General features: G+C 37.1%; 2 protein-coding genes across 2 annotated transcripts; one reads left to right on the top strand and one right to left on the bottom strand.

The window, feature by feature from the left end:
• Positions 1–4,463: 4,463 nt before the first annotated feature.
• On the top strand, positions 4,464–5,408 carry LOC131408017 (olfactory receptor 52P1-like). The gene has a single exon (XM_058544589.1). The coding sequence runs from the start codon at positions 4,464–4,466 to the stop codon at positions 5,406–5,408; it is 945 nt and encodes a 314-aa protein (XP_058400572.1).
• An 11,545-nt stretch (positions 5,409–16,953) lies between these two features.
• On the bottom strand, positions 16,954–17,838 carry LOC131408016 (olfactory receptor 52A1-like). Its single transcript, XM_058544588.1, has one exon. The coding sequence runs from the start codon at positions 17,836–17,838 to the stop codon at positions 16,954–16,956; it is 885 nt and encodes a 294-aa protein (XP_058400571.1).
• Between the last annotated feature and the right edge of the window lie 5,295 nt (positions 17,839–23,133).

Below are 23,133 nucleotides of genomic sequence, written 5' to 3'. Positions count from 1 at the left end.
GATTGTGCTAGATTATTCGGAGAGGTGAACAAAAGAGAAGTCCATATTTGAGGGAGTTTACATTCTGGCAGAGGCAACATAACTTAATCAAGTGATACTCAAATGTATAGTTACACTGGATATTAAGTGCTGTTGAGTAGAAACATAGATTTCTATAAGAACACATGACATGGGGTTTGATCTAGTCTGGGAAATCAAGATAGCTTCCTTAAAAATGACATTTATTTGGGCTGGCTCCATGGTGTAGCGGTTAAGTGCGTGCACCTTGTTGCTGGCGGCCTGGGTTCGGAGCCCTGGCGCGCACCAAAGCACTGCTTGTCAGGCCATGCTGTGGCGGTGTCCCACATAAAGTGGAGGAAGATCAGCACGGATGTTAGCTCAGGGCCAGTCTTCCTCAGCAAAAAGAGGAGGATTGGCATGGATGTTAGCTCAGGGCTGACCTTCCTCACAAAAAAAAAAAAAAAAAATGACGTTTATTTGAGTGCTTTATGGGAGTTAACTAGCTGAGGAAAGAAAGAGGGGTCATGAAGTGGGAGTGGTGATATTCCAGGGAGAGAGAACAGGATGTGTCAACATTTGTGGATCTTAAGACAGGAAGGGGCATCGTACATTCAAAGAACCGAAGGAAGTCCATTGTGTGGGCTGATGTACAGAGAGCTGAGTGAAGAGTGGCTGAGTAAGGGTAGGATGGTAGCATGCAAGGGTGAGTAGGGCATGCTAAGGATTCTCAATTTTATCCTAAAAACACAAAGAAGACAATGAAAGTTTTATGCACAGGGGTGACTTGATCAGGTGTGTTTTAAAACGACCATTGTAGCTGCAATGGGGAAAATGGGTTGAGACAAAGAATGGTAAAAATGAAGACCTTTCAGGAAGTTATAAAAGTTTTCTAGGACAATGTGATAGTAACTTGATCCAGGTTGGTAGGAATCATGATAGAAAGAATTAAATTGATTTGAGTATCATGAATATACTTTAGGCTTTGGGTCATGGCTTAATGAAGACTGACAAGCTCACAGGTTGTAGGACTGTTGCTTACTCTTGCAATATTATTCTAGGCCTAGAGTCTAGAGTGGATGATTGATGAATAACCTTTGTGTGAGTGTGTTGTGTGTGCGTGTGTGTGTAGTGAGCATTTACTCATATAAAAATATTTGAAGACCTACCATGTGCCAGGCACTGGGGAAGTAATTGTGAACAAATAGAGCCCCAAGCGTTATCCTCAAAATGTTTACATTTGACCACTCTCTCCAACAAAATAATTCTTAAAGTTTCTCCTTCTCTTTTACATTTACTCTCAAGTAGAGCATCTGACTTCTGCCAAGAGTCTTTCTGAAACTCAGTCTCTCCTAAACTAGCATTGTGCAATAATTTTTTCTAGAGATTCTCTCTCTTTTCTACTTTAATCTCATCACTCTATGTTTCTTTTTATGTATCTTATTACCAAACAATGGTCTTAATTTAGTCAATTAAGGTTTTGCTTAGTGCATACATTTTTTTCCAGCTTTTTGTGGATTCTAATTGCATCTAGGAAATCAAGACTCCTATTTTCAGTTTAAGTTTTGCTTATGGAGGACCCGAGGGCACTGGAAATTAAAATGATTTAAACTATTGATTTTGAAGCAAACTAGAGTAATTTGTATTTAATTATAGCTGCAAGCAGCTCTGCCTTCTGTTGCTCCAGGCATTTTTAAATTTCCATTCTAAATTATTCCCCAGTCCTTAGCCTCTCCCTAGAGTTCCTAAAGCATACCTTTCCACCTCCTGCAGCACACCAACAGTTAGATTTACAGTACTCCTAAACATCTGCTCTTATCTACCTGTGCTATCCTCAGTAATTGGCCCTAGGATTTGTTTCCCAGAATATCCAAGCTAAATAAAGCACTTGGCCTAACAAAGAGGCCACTGGGGATGCAGGAGGGCCAGGACAAACCAGCATAAATCTGCCTCCAGCTCAGGCACTCCATCTTCTTCTGGACATCAACAGATCTTCCCCATACCTCAAGTTGATGGCTGTTTTGCTGGCTCCAGCCCCACTGTGGCTGAACTTACAACCATCTACAGGTATTACTCTAGAAAAGGGAGAAAAGGAGGGATGGAAAAGAATGAAAAATCCTGAGATGCAAAGTCTTGCAGGAAAAAGATTCTCAAATCTTTTCATCCAAATACCACAATCACCAACATTTGTAAGGCCGCAGTTTGCATCTACAATCATTAGAATGCCCAGTGACTTGCTTTAGAAAATAATAAGTATCTTTCTAATTTTTGTACCTAAATTGATGGTGTCTTTACTTATAATTAATGTTGATGTAGTTATTGATGGCAGTTGCTCCTGGTAGCTCAGATGAAACTTTACCATGCTGCTTCAAGCTCTAATAAGATCCTAATGCCACACCACATGGAGAATTTTCATCTATGGTATCCCTGATAGATGATCATTCAATTTCTACCTGAAAACTCCCACTGATAGTGAGCTTCTGGTTTCACAGGGCTGTCTTTTGTTTGAGTTTGTGACGGGATCCCTTCCCTTATTGAAATAAAACGTAACTTTTAAGGTTTTTTTAGCATCTTTTATTTATCCAGGTATCTATCTTTGTTGACGCTAAATATTTTTTTTTCCCTTTAGCACATAATGAATCTAAAAATACTTGAGGATAAAATTCCAGGGCCATCAAATGGCCCTGGACATCTTGTGGTGTCAAGACTATTCGTTATCTTAGTTATAGTTCTTTCCAAGAAACAAACCAAACAAAAACAACATTATTTTTTGCATATCTCAAACTTTGTACTTCATAGAAAAAGAAGAAAATTTTCACCAAACATTCAAAGAATTATGCCAGGAACATTGCATGTTTTATACAATGTTGGAATTTGATGATGAATTTAATCCTCATTGCAAGCTTTGAAAGGTAAGCCTCATCCTACTTTTGAGATGAGGAAATGAGGCTCAAAGCCTTAAACAACTCGGACAAGTCACATACAATAAATGGCAGGGCTAAGATTGTATCCTACATGTGTATTATCTCAAAAACCTTGCTATTTTCACTATAACAAGTTACCTTCCAGAAGACCTGCCTATCGTTCAGCTATAGTGTACCTTTTACCAAATGCAGTTGATGTATGAAATCCTTAGATCTGAATAATTCAATTTATGATGTATAAATGCTACAGTAATATTTTAGCAGATGTGCCACTCTGTTTTGGGTTCTTAAATATTTAGAGCATATTAATTAGCAAAGAAGAGAATAGTGCAAGATTATCAACAGCTAAAACAAAAAAAGGACACAATATTAATATTACTATACTTTTATTTTTTAAAGCAGCTTTGTGTTACATTTTCTCATTCTTTTATTTTAAACTTTTATTGAAACTTTTTTTTCTGTCATTATCTTTTACAAATATTATATCGTTGTAATGTTTCTAACAAAATCTGGAGTCTGAACCTTAATAGTGAAATAATTTTAAATGTATTAATAACAAAAAAGTCTTGTTCCTACACCTTATTTTTGTTTTTATTATACACTTGTTTGGTTTCTACTTTTAATGTACTGATTGAGTATACTCTTTAATTTATAGCTTTCATCAAATAATTTGTAAATTTGTAAATATGTAATGTATTTCAATTCAAATGGTTATGTAGTTTAAAATATTTAACAAATACAATATTCTTATTTCTATAGAAATATGTATTACAATTAACCTCTCAACTATACTCACGATACAAAAACACATCAATACACATATATAAAGGAGACCATTAATTTACCTTTACTTTTACCTAGTCCCCAGCCACACTTTATTGAATAATTTGGATCTTTAATAATAAATTATTATCTATTGAGGCATTTTTGGATTCCACTTTGGTCATCCAAAATATGTGTTATTTCTCTAGAATATCATCATGCTTTTCAAGTATAAGATCAGTAGATTTCCTAGGTTCTTTGTCAAAATCAACAAACACTCCAGAGAAGAATCCCAAAGCACAAAGACCAAGCTCAAGAACTGAGGGCCCTGGGATGGTGAAATTCAACTTACTTTTCTTGAGTGAAAATCCTGCTTTCTAGCTTGTCCATGTCCCTAGTTCCTGCTTGTGGTGTTGAAAATGTTAAGTCTCCTGCCAGATCCTGTTATTTAAGAAAAATCTTACAGAATTGCACAAATTGAATATTAAATGGGATCAGAGCCATAGGAGAATCTAAACTATGGAGTTGATATGTCCTTATTGAGAATTTATCCCTGAGACTGCTTCTCTCTCTTGCAGAGAAAGTAGCCTATGATTATCTCCCTCCTCACCCCAAGTAGCTGAATCATTCATTTGATCATTAGTTGATGTAATATAATCATGATTATCATCATGAACTGCTCTAATACTCAACATTTTAGGTGCAAATGATGCAATGATTTCAAAATGTGTCTTGTTTCTTTTTCCATAGGAATCAGACCTTGAGGAGCTCAGGTTAGGGATGTCTTCTTGCAACAACTCTGTTTCTCAGCCCTTGATATTTGTCCTGGCTGGAATTCCTGGTGTAGAATCTTCCCAAGGCTGGTTCTCTGTGCCTATTTTCTTGGTATTTGTCATTACAGTCATTGGCAATGCCACCATCTTATGCATCATCCGGGTGGAGAAGAGTCTTCACGAGCCCATGTTTATCCTCCTGGCCATGCTTTCAGTTGTTGACCTGTCCCTGGTCAGTGTCACTGTGCCCCGCATGCTGGGTATCTTCTGGATGAATGCCAAAGAAATCAGCTTTAATGCCTGCCTCACACAGATGTTTTTCATTCCTTTCTTTTATGTCATGGAGTCTGGGATCCTATTGGCCATGGCTTTTGACAGATTTGTGGCTATCTGGTATCCCCTGAGATATGCAACCATCCTTGTTAACAGCAAGCTTGTGAAGATGGCACTGGCTGTCCTGGGAAGGGCGGTGGCAGTGCTGACCCCAGCACCCATCCTGGTAAAAAGACTAGAAAGCTTCCAAACCCACATCATTGCTTACTCCTACTGCGCCTACATGGCTGTGGTGCAGATAGCCTGTGGAGACAGCTCTGACCACATTGTCTATGGCCTCATGGTTATTGTAGCATCTGTGGGATTTGATCTGTTTTTTATCATTCTGTCATATGGGCTGATCCTCCTTGCTGTCTTTCGGATACCCTCTTGGGAGGCACGAGGTAAAGCTCTCAGCACATGTGGCTCTCATCTTTGTGTCATTGCTCTATTTTACTCTCCTGTTGTCTTCTCTGTCCTGGCCCAGATTTTAGGCTACCATATGGCTCCCCATCTACAGATCATCATTGACAATCTCTATTTCCTGGTGCCTCCCATGGTCAACTCCTTAATTTATGGGGCCCGGACCAAGCAAATGCGGGAGTGTGTGCTGCGGATCTTCCACTGTCGTGGAAACTGAGGTTGAAATCGGAGGTGGACAGGAGACCTGAGAATATGGAGCTGGAAATCATGTTAGGTTAGAGGTAGAGATAATTCCTGCCAGATTCAGGGCTTCGTGGGGAAAGGAATAACCAAGTCCCAATATAACTGGGGCATGTTCTTTCCGTCAAGATATAAAACCCTCATGACCAGAACCCTACCCAAATGCCTATGCAAGTAATAAAACAGGAGAACATTTTGTTGTTAATTTTATTATTTATCTAATCATATCACATAATGTAAATTGGAAGTACATTTTTTCAAATGAAGTAAAAGTGAATTTAGGTATATGTTCTCAAGACCTAGGGGCAAAAATAATTATCCAAAGATATTTGTTGATTTAATGATTTTTCTTCCACATTTATGTTTTAGAAATTTCAACAACACAGAATTATTTCCACAGTTATGTTTCAGATATGTCACTAACACAGAGCTATATATCACTGAAAATAATCCTAATGGAAACAAACGTATAAATATCCACAATGATATCAATCAGTAATGAGCTCCTTTTCAATCTGAAGGGTTTTAATAGAGAAGAGTCATCTTTAGAGAGTTACTATTAGTGTCAGAATATGGAACCAAAATGCAGTAGATTGGATTTGAGAGGTAAACATTTTAAAAATTAAAATATAATAACCTAAAGAAGTTATTTTTTCTCTAGTTTCATGTTTTTCCTTCTACCTACCTGACCTCATATGTTCTCACAAATTTAAGATGCCTAAATCTGTATCCTAAACCATAAGTTATATCTGTGTTCCAGAAAACATATTGCAACAGCCTTGTGAACCATTTTTCATGTACACTTAAGGCTTTCCAAACTAAACTCAATCTCCTTGCCAAGTAGATTGTCCCTCTATATTCCCTATTTTTGTACATTTGACTTGAATTAAATTTAAAACTTTCAAATTATTGAATTATTTTCATTTCCTTCTTTTCATGCAACCCATCACTGAAATTTCTGTGTAAATTTTCACTATTTTCTACCTCAGATTTCATCACTTTCAATCTCTGTATTGCAAAATTATTCTAACTAAACTTTCTATAGCAAATATCTCTTATACTCAAAGTTGTCATTAACACTGCAACTGGAGTTCTCTTTCCCAAACAGATATCTCATTTTATCCACTTATAATCTTCAACAGCCTGTACTTCAAGATAAAGTCTTAGCTCCATAGCATGGCATTCAAGTTATTGCATAACTTGACTCCAGTCTACCTTGACAGGTGCTTTATTCTCACTAAATCACAGTATAGGCATCAATCCAGGCAAACCTGACTGCTTTGCTTGTAAAGAGATGGCACATTCCTTGCCACTTTAGCTCATTCTTTGTGCTATTTGGGAGGTGTTTTCTCTCAATCTGTTTTAGTCAAAATCCTTCCCACCTCAAGAGACATTTTCTTCAATTTGTTTTCCTTAATGTCTGTCCTCAAACAATATCAACCAGACCTTGTCTATACTGCCAGACACTTTAGGTTTCTTGATATTCATTTGTCTGTGATCTGTCCTGAACCTCAGATATTAGTATGCATGCCTTGTCGTTACTCTTACACTGACATTTCTTCAAGGGCAAAAGCCATGCCCAGAAATTGGATTTTGCACTGTACATAAATAGGCTCTATACCCATACCCTAGTTTTTAAAAAATGTTATTAAATACCAAATTGTAAACCAAGGGACCTAGATATGTAAATCATACCATTCTCTCATCCCTAATGTTCATAGTTTAAGTATCCCCAGGTCTACATGGAACAAACATCACACAGATGATGTTTATTTCACACAAACCTGTACAAATATAGACACTTTTTCTTTCCTGTATATATACTTCCAATCATCTTATTTATCTATAAACATCTCTCTCTCTCAATCTCTAACATGCCGTCATATTTATACACGTTCATATACCTCATCTGAGATATGCGTACATTCACAAGAACGTATATATGCACATATATCTGATATACATCAATTACATTAATAAATATGCAAAACCACTCTTAACCTCCTCACAGTTTGCCTGCATCAGTTTTCAGAGACATAAATTTGTTCAAATAAATTAATGACTCCTCTCAGAATTCTACTACCACACGCTTTTTATCAACTTTTAGAACTCATCTTATGCAATACTTCCTCTTTAAGCCTTCCTTGATTTCCCCCTCTTCTTTTTCTCCACTGTATATTAAGTTCATTTCAATGGTCTCTAGTGTCTCCTAATCCTTTCTCAATCATAACACATATCACACAATATGATAATTGCCTCTTTACATGATCTTTTTCTATATTAAAATGAATATTTTGTCTATCCTTGTTTTTATAATATCTTGAATCTCCATGGTTTATAATATGAGTTTAATAAATTTTTGTTGAATAGGTTATCCATTTCAGATAGCATCACTGATGAAGTAACAAGATCAGAAAAGAATGCATGGACTTACACTTGCAGCCCATCCATTAAAAATAAGAGAAAGCAGGGAGAGAAAGAGACAGAGAGAAAGAGACGGAGGAAAGAAGAGAGGGAGAGAGAAAAAGGAAGAGAGGGAGGGAGAGGGAGGCAAAGGGTGGGAGAGGGAGGGAGGAAGGGAGGGAGGGAGAAAATAAATGTTTTGTTTGCCTGATCGACACTCCTCTCTTGCGGATCCTTTCATAATGCAATCTTTTCAAGTCCATTTCTAAACATTATGTAGGGCGTGTTCTTTCACCTTCGTTGGACCAATGTGTTCCCTCAAGTATAATTCTTCTCCCCAATTATTAAAGTTATCTTTTGTTACATTAAAAATGACTCAAAAATTTAAAGTTTTGGGTTGACTGGGTTCAACTTAATGTTCTAACTTCAAGTTTCTCATGTGGTTGCATGACAAAAAGCAGCTGGGGCTGGAATCCTCTGAAGGTTCAGTAAGGATGAACATCCCATATGGCTTCTTCACTGACAAGTCTGGTGCCCCAGCGCTCCTCTGTTTGGGCTCTTTCTCCATAAAATTAGCTTGGGTTTCTTACGTGGTGTTTCAGGGCTTCAAGAGGTAAAAAGCAGAAACTGCTAGGCCGTATATGGTCTATATCCAAAACTCACACAGCATCATTTCTATAGCATTCTACTGCTGAAAGCAATCAAAGGGTTTTACCAAATTCAGGGAGTTGAGAAGTGACTCACTTCCTGATGGTTACATTACAAAAGAACATGGGATTTGGAAGATGCTGTTATAGTCATGCTTGACAAATCCAATGTGGCATAGTTCTCTCTCTGGCTACAACAATTCACATCCCATTCATATGCAACATACACTCACATCCCCTCCAACTTCCAGGTCTCATCCGTTATGGCATTAGTACAGAATTTCATAATCTGAATTATGTCCAGATGAAGGCGAGGCTTCATGGGTATGGTTCCTTGGATACAGTTTGAGTGTGGTTCCTCTTTCTCTGAACACCTGTTAACCGAAGAGATAAGTCATCTGCCTCCCACACTGCCAACATACAAGGTTAATACAGCACTAGGATAATTGCAACAACACTTCCATTCCAAAAGAGGGAGAAAGATGGAACATAGTAGTTACTTGTCCATAGCATACTGAAATCTATGTAGGCACGTGTTGCCAGCTACTTTATTAGTACCCTATCCTGCTCCTTGAGGATAATAATCTGTTTTCCCATAGTTTTTGGCTTTACTCCCTGGAATCTAGGATCTGTATTGTGAGTCATCATTCATTTTCTAGAAGAAGTGGCCCAAGTTTTAATCTCTTCTTTCTAAGGCTATAGGTTGGAACCTTCAATGATTTTTTTTTTTTGTGAGGAAGATTGGCCCTGAGCGAACATCTGCCAATTCTCCTCTTTTTTGCTGAGGAAGACTGGCCCTGGGCTAACATCCATGCCCATCTTCCTGCACTTTATATGGGACACCGCCACAGCATGGCTTGCCAAGTGGTGCATCGGTGCCCGCCCGGGAGCCTAACCGGCGAACCCCGGGCCACCGCAGTGGAGCGCACGCACTTAATGGCTTGTGCCACCGGGCCAGGCTCTAATGATTCTTTTTATTTTGAGCTGTCTCTGTCCTTTTCAGTCTAACCTGGCAGTGATTCTGACTAATAAAGGGTCTTAAAAATACACACTTTTGTCCAGAGGCTAGCTCTTCCTTTAAGAGTTAATAATGTCTAGAGAAAAAGTGAATGAGAAAGAGATTTTATTCAAATTCAGAAATACCTGAAGACTTCATGGTTTCTATGGCTTCTACTTGAAAATTAAACATTTACTTTTTAAACTCATCTTTCTCTATATATATTTTATTACATGTGTCACTTTCAATATTTTCTCTGAAAATTCCCTTCATCAAATCCATTGGTTTATTAGGTATATGTTTTTATTTTCTACCTTAACAAAAGTGACAATTTTGTCAGTTGTTCCACCATCACAAAGCACTGATATCTTTTTTTCTAGTACACAATAACAATTTTGTCACTATTTAAAGTCTTCATTAATAGTCTTATTGGTACTTTTAAAGCTTCTGTCCATCTACTCTCAAAGCCAATGCTGCATGTTTTATGTTTCTGTTACTACAGAATCTAACTCTTGACACCATTTTTTTCCTTACATTTGACTGTTGTTGTGTAGTACAACACCCCAACACTTAACGGCTTTAAACAATATTTTATGATTTTTTTTATCAAGTTTCTGTTCATTGCCTGGACTCAACTGTGTAGTTCTCACTTGTGGTCTCCTAGGGCTGGACACTCAAGGCTTCTTATTCACTCATATGTCAGGCACCTGAGTCCATCTCCACACTGACTCCTATTCCATCAGAGTAGAACCCAAGGGATTCCTACATGGTGGTATGAAAATAAGAAAAGCTATGATATCAGTTAAGGACTCTGCCACGAACTGGCACAGATTGACTTCTGTTGTACTCATAATAGTTGCAGGGTCTCAAATTTACTGAAAGGTATAAAGAAGAGTCCATTCTTGTTGGAGGAGTGGCAAGATCACATAACAGAAGCGTATGTGATATGGAACATACAGTTATAGCCATGCTTGGAAAATACAATTTGCCACACTCAACTTTCTTTTACTTCCATCATAAGTGATTCTTCAGTTTCCATCTGTTTTCTTAAGGTTCTATATTGTGTTCCTAAACATCTCTATCATTGTTCACGAATGATTATTTTCTAGTTCTCCCCACATTAGCTCACATACATATAGTCTACTCTCAATTTTGGGAATTAGTTTTTTTCTCTAGAGATTCCAGGATAGCCAAAACATCTTGGTTTATGTATACAGAGATTCATAGGGATTCATGAGAGCCAGGACACACCAGCACACATCTCTTCCTTTCCAAGACATGCCGTATTCTGCACGACAGCAGTTTCCTCCCATACCTCATGAGGTTAGCTTCTCTTCTGACCCCTGCACCACTGTGAAAAGAATCTCAATCCACTCCAGGTTCTATTTCAGAAAAAAAAGTGGATTGGGCACAGGTATGGAATGATAAGTCATATAGAGGAGAGAAGTACTCAGATATTTTAACTAATTAAATACTCCAACAACCATTCATTCACCAGTTCACATTCCCACATACCAAAAATAATTACACCCACAGTTGGCATCTGCCAATAATAAATTTCTTTGGAATGGGATGTGTTTCCATTTTATATGCTGTGTATGGGTAGTGTCTGTACTTAGAAGAAATGGAAATAAATTTACCTCCGACGAATATTCCCGGTAGATCAGACTCAACCCAGCCAGTGGTTCCTACAGCTGCTATGATATTCTTCTAATCCCATCTACCACATGAAGAATGTCCATCCTTATGGAGGACTATTCACTTACAATTTGAAAATCTCCAGTGATAGAGAGCTTTTTTTCACATAAGTGCATTTTTATTTTGAGGGCAGTGTGTTTCCATAGAGTTCTTAGCAATAGTGAGCTAAAATTTACATTTTGCTTATCATCTTCTCCTAAAATATACAAAATTTGGTGGCCACAAAAGAAATATATTTTGTCTAGTACGGTCTTCTTATAAGTAAAGGGACAGTTACCAGAACCTTCAAATTCTATATTCATAATGGTAAGAATTCTAAGTTGTTTAATAATCTTAGTCACTTTTAATTGAGCAAACAAAAATATGCTTAATTTGTAAATGTCTCACAAAGTTTTCTACCCCATAAGAAAGAAAGAACATTGGCACTTTTCTAGCAACAATTAGGTAGAAGACTAAATTATGCTATTTAATTATTACATTAGAATTACAAGATTTGTATTATCTCCTTTTTTCAGATGAGGAAATTAAAGCATAAAGGTTAAAACAACTTGGGGCAGGCCCGGTGGCGCAAGCAGTTAAGCGTGCGTGCTCTGCTGCAGCGGCCCAGGGTTCGCCGGTTCGGATCCCGGGCGTGCACAAAGGCACCACTTGGCAAGCCATGCTGTGGCGGTGTCCCATATAAAGTGGAGGAAGATGGGCACGGACGTTAGCCCAGGGCCAGTCTTTCTCAGCAAAGGAGGAGGATTGGCAGATGTTAGCGCAGGGCTGATCTTCCTCACACACAAAAATAAGCTTAAAACAACTTGTCCAAAGTCACATCTAATAAGTGGTAGAGTTCTGATTGTGTCTCAGATATGCAGTACTTCAAAGCCTTTGATCTTTGAGTTATACCAACTGACCTTCCTGCATACATTATCATTTAGCTATGGTGTGCCTTGTACCAAGGACAGCTAACATGTAAGACACCTTGATTACACTAATGTTATCAACCAAGCACAACACTGTATTAATATTTAAACATCTGGGACACTGTCATTTTGACTCTCAAACAGATCAAAATTAACTAGAAAGGAAAAAAAATCAAAATACGTATGATACCATTTTGTTATTTTTTTAATGAAAATATGCACTGTTGGTGGAAATATAAATTTGTATAGGCACTATGGAAAACTCTATGGAGTTTCCTCAAAAAATATAAATAGAACTACCATTTGATCCAGTAATCCCACTTCTGGATATATATCTAAAGGAAATGAAAACAGGACATTGAAGAGATATCTACACTCCCTTGTTAAGTACAGCATTATTCACAATTGTCAAGATATGGAAACAACCTAAGTGTCCATCAATGGATAAATGGATAAAGAAGATGTGGTATATATATGTACAATGGAATATTATTCAACCATGAGAAAGAAAGACATCCTGTTTTTTGTGACAACAAATGCCCTTGAGGGCATTATGTTAAGAGAAATAAATCAGGCAAAGAAAGACAAATACTGTGTGATATCACTTATATGTGAAATCTAAAAAAGCCAAACTCATAGAACCAGAGAGGAGAATGGCCGTTTCCAGGAGCTGGGGGACAGAGGAAAAGGGGAGATGTTGGTCAAAGAGTACAAACTTCAAGTTATAAAATGATAGGTTCTGAGGATCTAATGTACATTATAGTGATTATAGTTAACAATACTGTATCATGTACTTGAAAGTTGTTAAGAGAATAGATCTTAAATGTTCTCACAACAAAAAATAAATGGTAACTATGTGGCTTGATACAGGAATTAGCTAATGCTATTGTGGTAATCACTTTGTAATATATAAGTGTATCAAATCAACATGTTGTACATCTTAAACTTACACAATGTTGTATGTCAATTATATCTCAATAAAGCTGGAAAATAAATAAATAAATATAATATAGAATTAAATTAATTGTGCTGTTGTTATGAAGTAGGTGCCTGTGTCTGATTAGACATAGGAATTTTCTCTCTAATTGTTCTCACTTGTGCATTGGTATGTGAAGCCCTATTAACACATAATATCCCATGATTGTAAAGGCATGAACATTAGTTGGACTTTTTACAGAATTTAACTTCAGTTTTTAATTTAAAATTAATCTAAATTAGAAGCGATAGTGTCCATCTATTGAATATTTTATTTTATGATGTTTTAAATTTGTACTCCTTTTAAAAATAGGTGGGCCAGCCCCGTGGCTTAGCGGTTAAGTGCGCGTGCTCTGCTGCTGGCAGCCCGGGTTCAGATCCCGGGCGCGCACCAACGCACTGCTTCTCCGGCCATTCTGAGGCCACGTCCCATATACAACAACTAGAAGGATCTGCAACTATGACATAGAACTATCTACTGGGGCTTTGGGGAAAAAGAAAAGGAGGAGGATTGGCAATAGATGTTAGTTCAGAGCTGGTCTTTCTCAGCAAAAAGAGGAGGATCAGCATGGATGTTAGCTCAGTGCTGATCTTCCTTTCACACACACACAAAAAAATAGGTATTCTTATTTCACTTCAAAACAAGAGGCTGTGTATCAAGAGAACTGGAAAGGAAATATAAATTTTAATATAGCAAGAGCTCCTTTAAAACACTAAACTTTTACAATGGAAGCAACAAAAAGCATACAGACAATGCTTCCCTGCTCCCTCTCTTTTTCCTTCATCTCAGGTAGCTATCATAACAATTATCCCATTGCATTTTATATTATAATTTTTATACCTGTCTTCATTATTGTTGTTAACAATTTTAATAATGATAATAACTATCTTTTAAGCATCTTGTTATAATGTGCTATGCATAAAATGCATTTTAAATTACGTCATGCAACAGTTCTTTTAGGTATAATCGTTACTATCTCAATTATAAAGACAAGGAAAACTAGGTTCAGATAATTTAAACATTTTTAGTTTTCTTTTTATAGCACAAAGCTGAAAGATACTAGAGTCAAAAGTCAAGCCTAGATCTGCCTGATCACAATATCCAGGTTTTTAATCTTTTCACAATACTATTTTCCTTGAGAGAAATTTTGGGGGCAGGGACTGCATAAACATTATTTTCGTCTTTCAGAGCCTTTCATCCTACATGGACAGTATAGATATTGAGTTAAAATAAAATGAATGAATGAATAACAAATGGATAAATAGATCAATAGATCTCGTATTTTCTTTGGATCTAGATCAGATAGTGGCAGGACGATTGAAAGTGTCCTCCACTTGTTAGTCCATTCTTTTGTTTGAAAACAGCTACTTTATATATTTGGAAATCTAACTCCATTGGTCTATCTTTTGTGTTTATTTCTCTTAAAATAAAATGGAGTTCTAGATGGAATTTTAATATATAGAATAATTTTACTACAAAAATTACTTTAGTATAGGATAAGAATTTGATCCAATATGTATCAGTATTTCTGGTGAAGACAGGCAGGATTAGACAAAAAATGATCCTGTGAGCAGTATCTTGTCTACCTGGGAAACTAAGGATGTCCCCTCCTCCCAGTAGAAAAGGCTACCACCAAACTCAACTTTACATTAGACCAGGTAACCTGCAAGGTATCCACATATTGTAAAGCTGGTGTTTCCAATTTCTTGTCTAAACAGTTGGCACTTAATTTAGAACTCTTGCCATAAATCTTACAGTGCTTGGTACCTGATGCCAATATACTAATTCTCTTACAAGGCTGATTTCATAGGGTATGGGGATTCTTTCCCTGGAACACAGTGCATGGTGCATCCACCAGTGTCCTGTACACTGTCTACCTCTTTGTGAGATCATGAAGGAACTTAGAATATGCCTTCTCTTGTCTATCTACTTTTTGCATCTCCAATAAAACATTTTTTTCCTTTTTAGCTACATTTTTAAAATATTGCCCATATACCCTTAACCTGTTCCATAAATTGCCTGTAGACAGACCCTGTTCATTCCAATGGATTCCCGTGACTCTTTGTCTGAGACTTTCCTCTGACCTGGAGGGCGTGCTCTGTCCATGAGTGGAACATATGAGAATTGTTAGGAAAGTGATATTTCAAGAGTTTCCATGTAACAATAAGAGATGAGCATTGCTGGATAAATACCCAATATCTCTAGCCCCTCACTGGGACAATTTGGAGATACGTTTCTTACATTTTTTCCAAGTATCCTTCTCAGGAAAGAGCTCTGGTAATCTGCAGTAGTAACCTGCTCAGTCATGCTCAATTTATAGGCTTTCTTCCCTTCACTGTCTTACTTACTTCCTCACAAGTTTTTTCTTAGATCAGTTCCCAAATATACTACATACACTAAAATTCTTGTTTTGGTTTGCTTTTGGGAGAACCCTTGATATGATGTTCTTATGTCATACCCATGTTTATAGATTGAGATCATCATAACGTAAACTTTAATCTTTCCTTCCTAGTCTAAGAAATAGTATATGTCATCAGCGTGGCTGTTGAGGGGAGGAATACAAACCACTGTAGTAAATGGAGTAACTAACAGAGTTAAGATTATTGGTGTTCATGTGGTGAATGATGGTTGTGCATATGCTCTCAAGTCATAGAGACAGGAAACTCTGACATGAAAAGGGGACTAAGGGAGATATGGCTGAACTTCCAAGTCTTGGAGTTTCTTCATTAGCTTGTAAGCCCTTTTGGGCTGTAAGGATAAGAAGAATGGGAGAAAAGAAGCTGTTTCATGTCCCTCAACACAGAACTTGCTCAAATTAATGGATTACATCTCAAAACTTTTCAAAGTATCCCCTAATGACTTTTTGGGGAAAAGAAAGTTCATAGTGAGTTGCAACACTACAACTACAGAGAGAGAGTGAACTCTTTCCAAGGCCATCACAGGCAATGCTTGTCAATGGTATCTCTGAAAAGTGGAAGTGTTCACTTACCCAATCAAAAGACTATATTTGTTCAGTTAAATAAGACCAAGTGTCAGATTATTGAGATATTAATACATAATTCTCTACCGCAGAATGATTTGTATATTTTGATCTCTGATAAAGGCACAGATGAGCCTGATTTTCATGAATTGAGTGCTTAGGGAGTTCAGATTCACACACATTTGTACATGCTTCTCCACATCCACATGCTAACTCCACATGAGTTATGATGATAGTGTTTTAAAAACTCAGAATTATGGTTAATACCATTTCATCATCTTAACTAAATGGCATTATTCAAATCTTATATGACGTCCTATATGAGGTTTTCTCTGATTCCTTCTAAAATCTAAATTATTTGCTTCTCATATGCGAAAATAAATTTTTATTCTTATCTTACCATGACCTAAATAAAATTAAATTACACTTGCTTATTACTTTTATATCATCATTATACTATGATCTTCTGATATCATGGAATATGTCTTTGTCACTGTTACACATCCAGAGGATAAATTGACTCTTGGCATTTCATAAAGACACAATAGATGTGTAAACAAGGAAGGAAGAAGAAAACAAGAAAGAGTGGTGGAAGGAAGGAAGGCAAAAAGAAAAGATAAAGGAAGAAAGGAAGGGAGATATGGGATGATAGGAATTTATGAGATACATATATACATATATTTTTCACCCCAGTTTATCTCAGATTCTGATTGCTCTTGTTTTAGGAATATAAATTCTTTAGGAGAGATCATTACAATGTAAAAATCTCACCAAGATAGACGCAATACAAGGAGTTTCTATCTTAAACAAGTAAATATATATTTTCCCTGTGTCATATTATCTTTGGATTATTGCTGGGTGTCTGGCTTCAGAATACAAATCTGATCAACCCGCCTGTGAATCTCCTTGGTCTTCACACCATAGACAATGGGATTAAGTGCAGGAGGCACAGCAGATAGATGGTAGACAGGAGGATATGGGCATAGGGTGATACATGTCCAAAACGGTGGCTAAAGAAGGAAAAAAAGGCAAGGATGTAAAACTCCAAGAAGACAACAATATGGGCAGTACAAGTGTTGAATGCTTTGAGTCGTGCCTCCTTCTGGGGAAGATGAAAAACAGCCTGAACAATCAGAACATAAGACATGAAGACAAAGATCATGTCAAAACCTAGAATTGCAAATGCCACAAAGAGCCCATATGATTGGTTAATATGGACATCTTCTGCAGCTAACTTGACCACAGCCATGTGCTCACAGTAGGAATGGACAATAACCACAGATTGGAAAAGCTGCAGTTGTTTAAGTAAAATGGATAAAATCCCAACAAGTACTGTTGCCCGGATAGCCACTATCACTATGATCCGAACTAGGAAGAGAGGTGTGAGGATGGACGTGTGCCTCAAAGGATTACAGACGGCAACATAGCAGTCAAAGGCCATGGCCAATAGGACGCCAGATTCCATGCCTTGCAAGGCGTGGATGAAGAAAAGCTGGGTGAGGCAAGCATCAAAAGCCATGGAGCTAGAGCCAAACCAGAAGATGGCCAACGTCTTTGGAGCAATGGCTACACAGAGACCTAGATCAGTGGCTGCCAACACTGCCAGTAAGATGTACATAGGTTGGTGAAGACTGCGTTCTGTAGGGATGATGATTAACGAGAAGATATTCCCCATCAGAGCCACCAGGCACACTCCAAGGAAGGGAAATCCAATCCTAAACTGCATATGTTCTAGTCCAGGGATTCCAATCAGGGTCATTGTCTTTGGGTTCAGATATGACATGTTAATAGATCCCATCAGGCTGGTAAATCCTTTCCTCACCACTGATTCTGACACCTATTCAGAGAAAATTATGGATGGTAAGGAAGGAGGGAATCATACTCACCAATTCTTCTAGAGCATGAAAAACATGGATGGAAATGTGTCCATGTGACTGAATCTTTGGGAATAAATTTGTCAGTATCAGAATAGAATTCTTGGATATCTTTTCCAAAAATCAATATAGGTGTTTGTGGATGAAGAAAATGAATCCAGTATTTATTACCTAGAAATTGTAGAAATGGACATTATGATTCTAAGAGCATTGATCTTGATAGTTTTTGAAGTGTTCTCAGATGGTGCCACAGGTGACAGCATTAATTTTTTTTGTCTATATCCACCTCCAAACTCCAGACACATTTCAAATTAGATGAATGTCCTCTGTGACACTTGAAGTCATAGACTAGATCCTCAATCCCATAGCCCTGTGCATTTCTGTTCAAGCTCAGACTCTCCAGATAATGGCAGCCTTTCCCAATCTTCTCATTTTCTCTGGTTTAGGGAATAAAATATATCCCCACAAATCTTAGGAATTGACTCTGAGACGGGAGAGTGAGGAGGTTTGTTCTTTCAGCAAATATTGGTTGAGTTCCTTGTGTGCAGGCCCATTATCCAGGTTCTTGGATGTAATGTGGAGGAACTGTTTTTTCATCAGTAGTGGCGGAGCATATTTGACTCACTGAAGTAATTCTGGCCCGTTAGCTTTGAAAGTGGGTGTGTAACCAGAATGGGGTAGAAGGTAATGTGAGTACTCATAGATCTTAGAGGGGACAGAAAATTGAGAAGATAAATACAAAGCCAATTGAATAAAAAGGCACTACAAATTAAGGTAGGATGGTAACATGCAAAATATTTTGATGATGTTAATGTGGTTCAGGTGTAAAAAGCAGGTTTGGTTGTGGGCTACTCTACTCTTTATGATGGAGCTCAATGTAATCTAGGGGCTTTCTTTCATCTTATATTACCAGTTGGCAGTGAAAATAATTTCTAATACTTTTGATTACATTGTCCCACTTCACACCCACCCTAAAATTCTGATATTTTTATAATTAGCCTGTTCTCTTTCTTTAGAAATCTACTCTCTAAAACTTAAGATAACTTTATGTACCCTTTTTTTCTTTTTCATTAACCATTCAAAAGCTTAAATCATCCAAAAGTTTTATTCTATCTTGCTTATGATTTTGTTATGGCCAAATACATTGAATAGGGAATACCACTCTGAATGGGATTTTATATGTTTCTTTTTTTGAAGGGAAACTAAAGGGATTACTTTTGTAAAAAAAAAAAAAAAAAAAAAAAGACTGGTTCACAGTCAGTAGAAATGTATATGTGGATATAACTATAAAGTCCCCAGTGTCGCAAAATATAAAATACTTCAATAGTAGGAGATCTTACTTATTATATGAGCACCTGTAGCTACATACATCAGTAGGCTATGACCAAGGCAATAAAGAGATAAATTAAAACAATTAGAAATTTTGTAAAAAAAAATTCCTTTTAATGCCTATATGAAATGAGGCTAGGTGAGGGAAGTGGTGGATTTCCTAGAAATGATTGGTGATGAATATGAATTTATCCTGTTAAAGCGACATGAGCAGACAAAGGCAGAGCCTAAAGGAGCTGTATAAGACAATGCATCCTAGATAATTATTTATAAGTTGCCTGTTAATATAAGGATAAAAGTAAAATTTAGCTCCAGACCCACTATTATAGGTGATAACGAATTAATCACACTACTTAGAAAAGTACTATGCTATAGTATAGCACAGTATTTTGTGTGTATATATATATAATTTTATAAAATATGTATAAATATATGTTATTTTATATAATATACATGTATAAATAAAATTTTCTGTAGTATATGATGTTTTGACTTCTTAAAAAACCTTTCTGGCTGGGGAGAGACTACCCATCTCTGACAGGACTAGCCAATTCTTAAGAGATTGCAAAGGACCCAGCTAGGAGCAAGCCTTTTATATGCAAACTAACCAGTCCAGAGTCATGTCTCTATTTGGCCCATGTACCCCTGGAGGCAATATTCCTCTGTCTTAATTGTCCCAGGGTGACCCCTATAGCTCAAAGCCCGCCAAAATTATTCCAACTAGTCAGTCCTTAACTGCTCACCCTTCCCTGCCTTGCCTTTCTCGTCAAAACCCTAGTAAAGGCCTTGGCTTAAGCACCTAAGCACTACCCTTCTCCCAACCTCCTCCTCCTGTCTTCTGCCTTCTGATCACTCTGGTGTTTTTTCATTTGTACCTGTAAGACATGCTGTGCCTGCTGTCTGTAGAACTTGTTGGTATAATAAACTTTGTTTCCAGAGTCTCTCCTCTGTTTCCTCTTGTGGTCACACCTGACTGATCACTTATAAAATAATAAAAAGTAGTATGTAAAATCATGGGATAAGAATTTAGAAATATATCATCTAATGCTGGCTCTACTATTTACCTCATGTGAAATTTTGTCCAAGTTCCTTAAATTTGCTCTAACTATAAATGGGAGTAATAATATCACTTAACTCAATGAATTATTGGAAGGGCTGAATACATCTATGTGAAGAACTCAGGAAAAAGCATGGAAGAACATAAGCACTCAATGTTTGGTAGCTAGTGCTTGTCAAAACCTGTACAGAACATCTGTGAAGACAGAGACCCACTATGGCCTTCTTGAGGAAATGTACTTTAAAAATATAGAAATGAAGAAACTTTCTGAAGAAAAATTGATTAAAATTCCATGAGAGGAAGAATTTCTTAGAGCAGAATAACCTTCTCCAATGCAATCCATAAGATTGAATATTCATGTAAGCAGATGAAATGATCATTGTCACAACAGAAAAATGACTTCCCAGTCACGTGCAGACCTTGATGGAGTCAATAAATTTCACTTATTTAAATTGATTTGGCCACTTCACCTGAGAAATAATTGTACCCTCCTTTAAAGTCTTACTAGGCAGATGGAAAAAGCATGCATAGGAAAATCACTTTTCTGAAAGAGTTACATTAAAAATAGTTTCTAAGACAGCAAAACCATGCTTATTTTTTTTTTTTTTGCAATTTATCTTTCTATGATAATCAGATCAGAAAATGTTCATTCCTGGTCTCTGAGTGAAAGAGAAGGAGAAAAGAATAGGAAGATATCTTAAATTGAGGTAGTGTAAAGTGTAAGAAACAGGAGACAAAAATACAAGATTTTAATGCCCCTGGTAAAGAGAAGACTGTATTTCAGGGGAGGGGATAATAGTTGTAGTCACTGTGGCAAGACCAGATACTACAGCTATTAAAGGCAATAGGGTGCTTCTATCTTTGACCTTCTCTCCATATCTTACAGGCTTTCCTGCTGAAATTGTGAATGCACACGCACACACACACACACACACACATCACGAACCACAAACTATCTCTTCTTATTTTAATAAACCAAGCAATGTTAAAACCACTTTGTAGTTAAACACCAGAAGGGGAGCCTGAAAACTTTATTCTTATCTTGCTCTGCCACTAATTAACCGGGATGTGTCAGTTTAGTTTCCTTCACATGTAATTAAGAAGATGGCACTAGATTACTTTTGCATCTCTTCTATCTCTAAATGACATGAACCTAACCTCTCTCTCATATTATTGATAAATAAACTTGGGTCAGATTTAAAAAAGTGAAATGTCAAAGGAAAGTTTGTTACTTTCCTAAGAGATATGAGATTAAAATCAGATGATTCCCTATTCATTTCACTTCCTCTCAAAATTTGGCACAATTAGAAACACTGAGCTATACGCAGGTCCCAGTATAAGGAGAAGAAACTCACCCATAAAAACAGGTAGGAGGCTAGAATGGAACAGCTCTTTTCTGCCAGGCTTTGGATTTGGAAAGGTATTAATAGAGTCTTTTGTAATCTGTCATTAGCTGTTGCTCTTCTTTGCCGTCGATCCCAGGGTAGTGTTAAAACCTGGCCCAAGAGAGGTCATTACACTTCTGAAACTCAGCCCTATTTTTCAGGAGAAAGATGTCTCTTTCCTGAGGGCACAGAGTCAGAAAACACTCAGTTACTTCATGAGAAGTTGTTTTCAAGGAATGAGAACCAGGAAATCTCAAGGCATTTTAGAGCATGGTGGATCTATGTGAGGGAAAAAAATATGAAAAATGGAGAATTTGTAGACTGGAAAGATGGGAGACGCTAATTAGTCCACTTTCTGGCCTATGAGGATAGAACTTAGTCCACTCTCAAGCTTGCAGCTTAGGGAAAAAAATAGATGCTTATCTTTTAATGTTACTACAGCTGAAACTCATATAGCTACAAGAACTTCTATTACTGTTCCTACCGCTATTACCACTAATAAAATTATAAAATTGTTTAAAACAACTATAGCACTTTGCAGTTTCAAAACAAAACCAAAAACGGTAAACTTTTATCTTAGTGTCAAAAAAAATACTGCTAGGGGCTGGCCCAGTGACATAGTGGTTAACTTTGCACGTTCTGCTTCGGAGGCCCGGGGTCCACCGGCCCAGATCCCGGGCACAGACCTACACACCGTTCATCAAGCCATCCTGTGGTGGCATCCCATATGCAAAATAGAGTAACACGGGCACAGCTGTTAGCTCAAGGCTATTCTTTCTCAGCAAAAAGAGGAAAATTGGCAGGGGATGTTAGCTGAGGGCCGATCTTCCTCACCAAAAAAAAAAAAAAAGTCCCGCAGGCTTTCCTTGCAGAGTAGTAGACTACTCAGAATCTCCAGGCGATGAGTTTTATAGAATCCTGGGGAATATTTCAAATATATCAAATATAAGGTTGGTATTCTAATCACAAAGTGATTCTAATACATTTATGTGCTGTAGGACACCATTAATTGCATGCAAAATTATGTTAGATAATTTCATTTCTTTTCCTTTACTCCCAGATGCAGGAGTTGGTGTGTCAGTTGATAATACGATATTTGATAATGTAGGGTTTAACATGTAAAGGTTTTTAACTAGGTATGAACCACTCCCCAACTCTAACCATCAGGTCACATATCAGTTGTTGGTTCTATGATCAGACTTCTGGGGTTGTGTAAGAAATATTTGACTGTACTTCCCAGAAAAATATATAGCCTACACATTCCACATTCACTAGAATTAAAAGAAATGAATAAAATATCTCCATATTATTTGCTTCCTTATTTTTTCATTGTTTTTCCTACCAGACCTGTGGACAGCAATTTCTCCAAAATTGGCTCTAAAGTTTATCAATTTGTTTTCCTTTCTACCCATCTTTTTTAAACCTGTTCTGCAAATATCTGATTTCCT

This window comes from Diceros bicornis, chromosome 7, assembly GCF_020826845.1.
Source record: "Diceros bicornis minor isolate mBicDic1 chromosome 7, mDicBic1.mat.cur, whole genome shotgun sequence".
NCBI lineage: Eukaryota > Metazoa > Chordata > Mammalia > Perissodactyla > Rhinocerotidae > Diceros > Diceros bicornis.
This window is presented reverse-complemented; position numbering and strand designations above follow the sequence as displayed.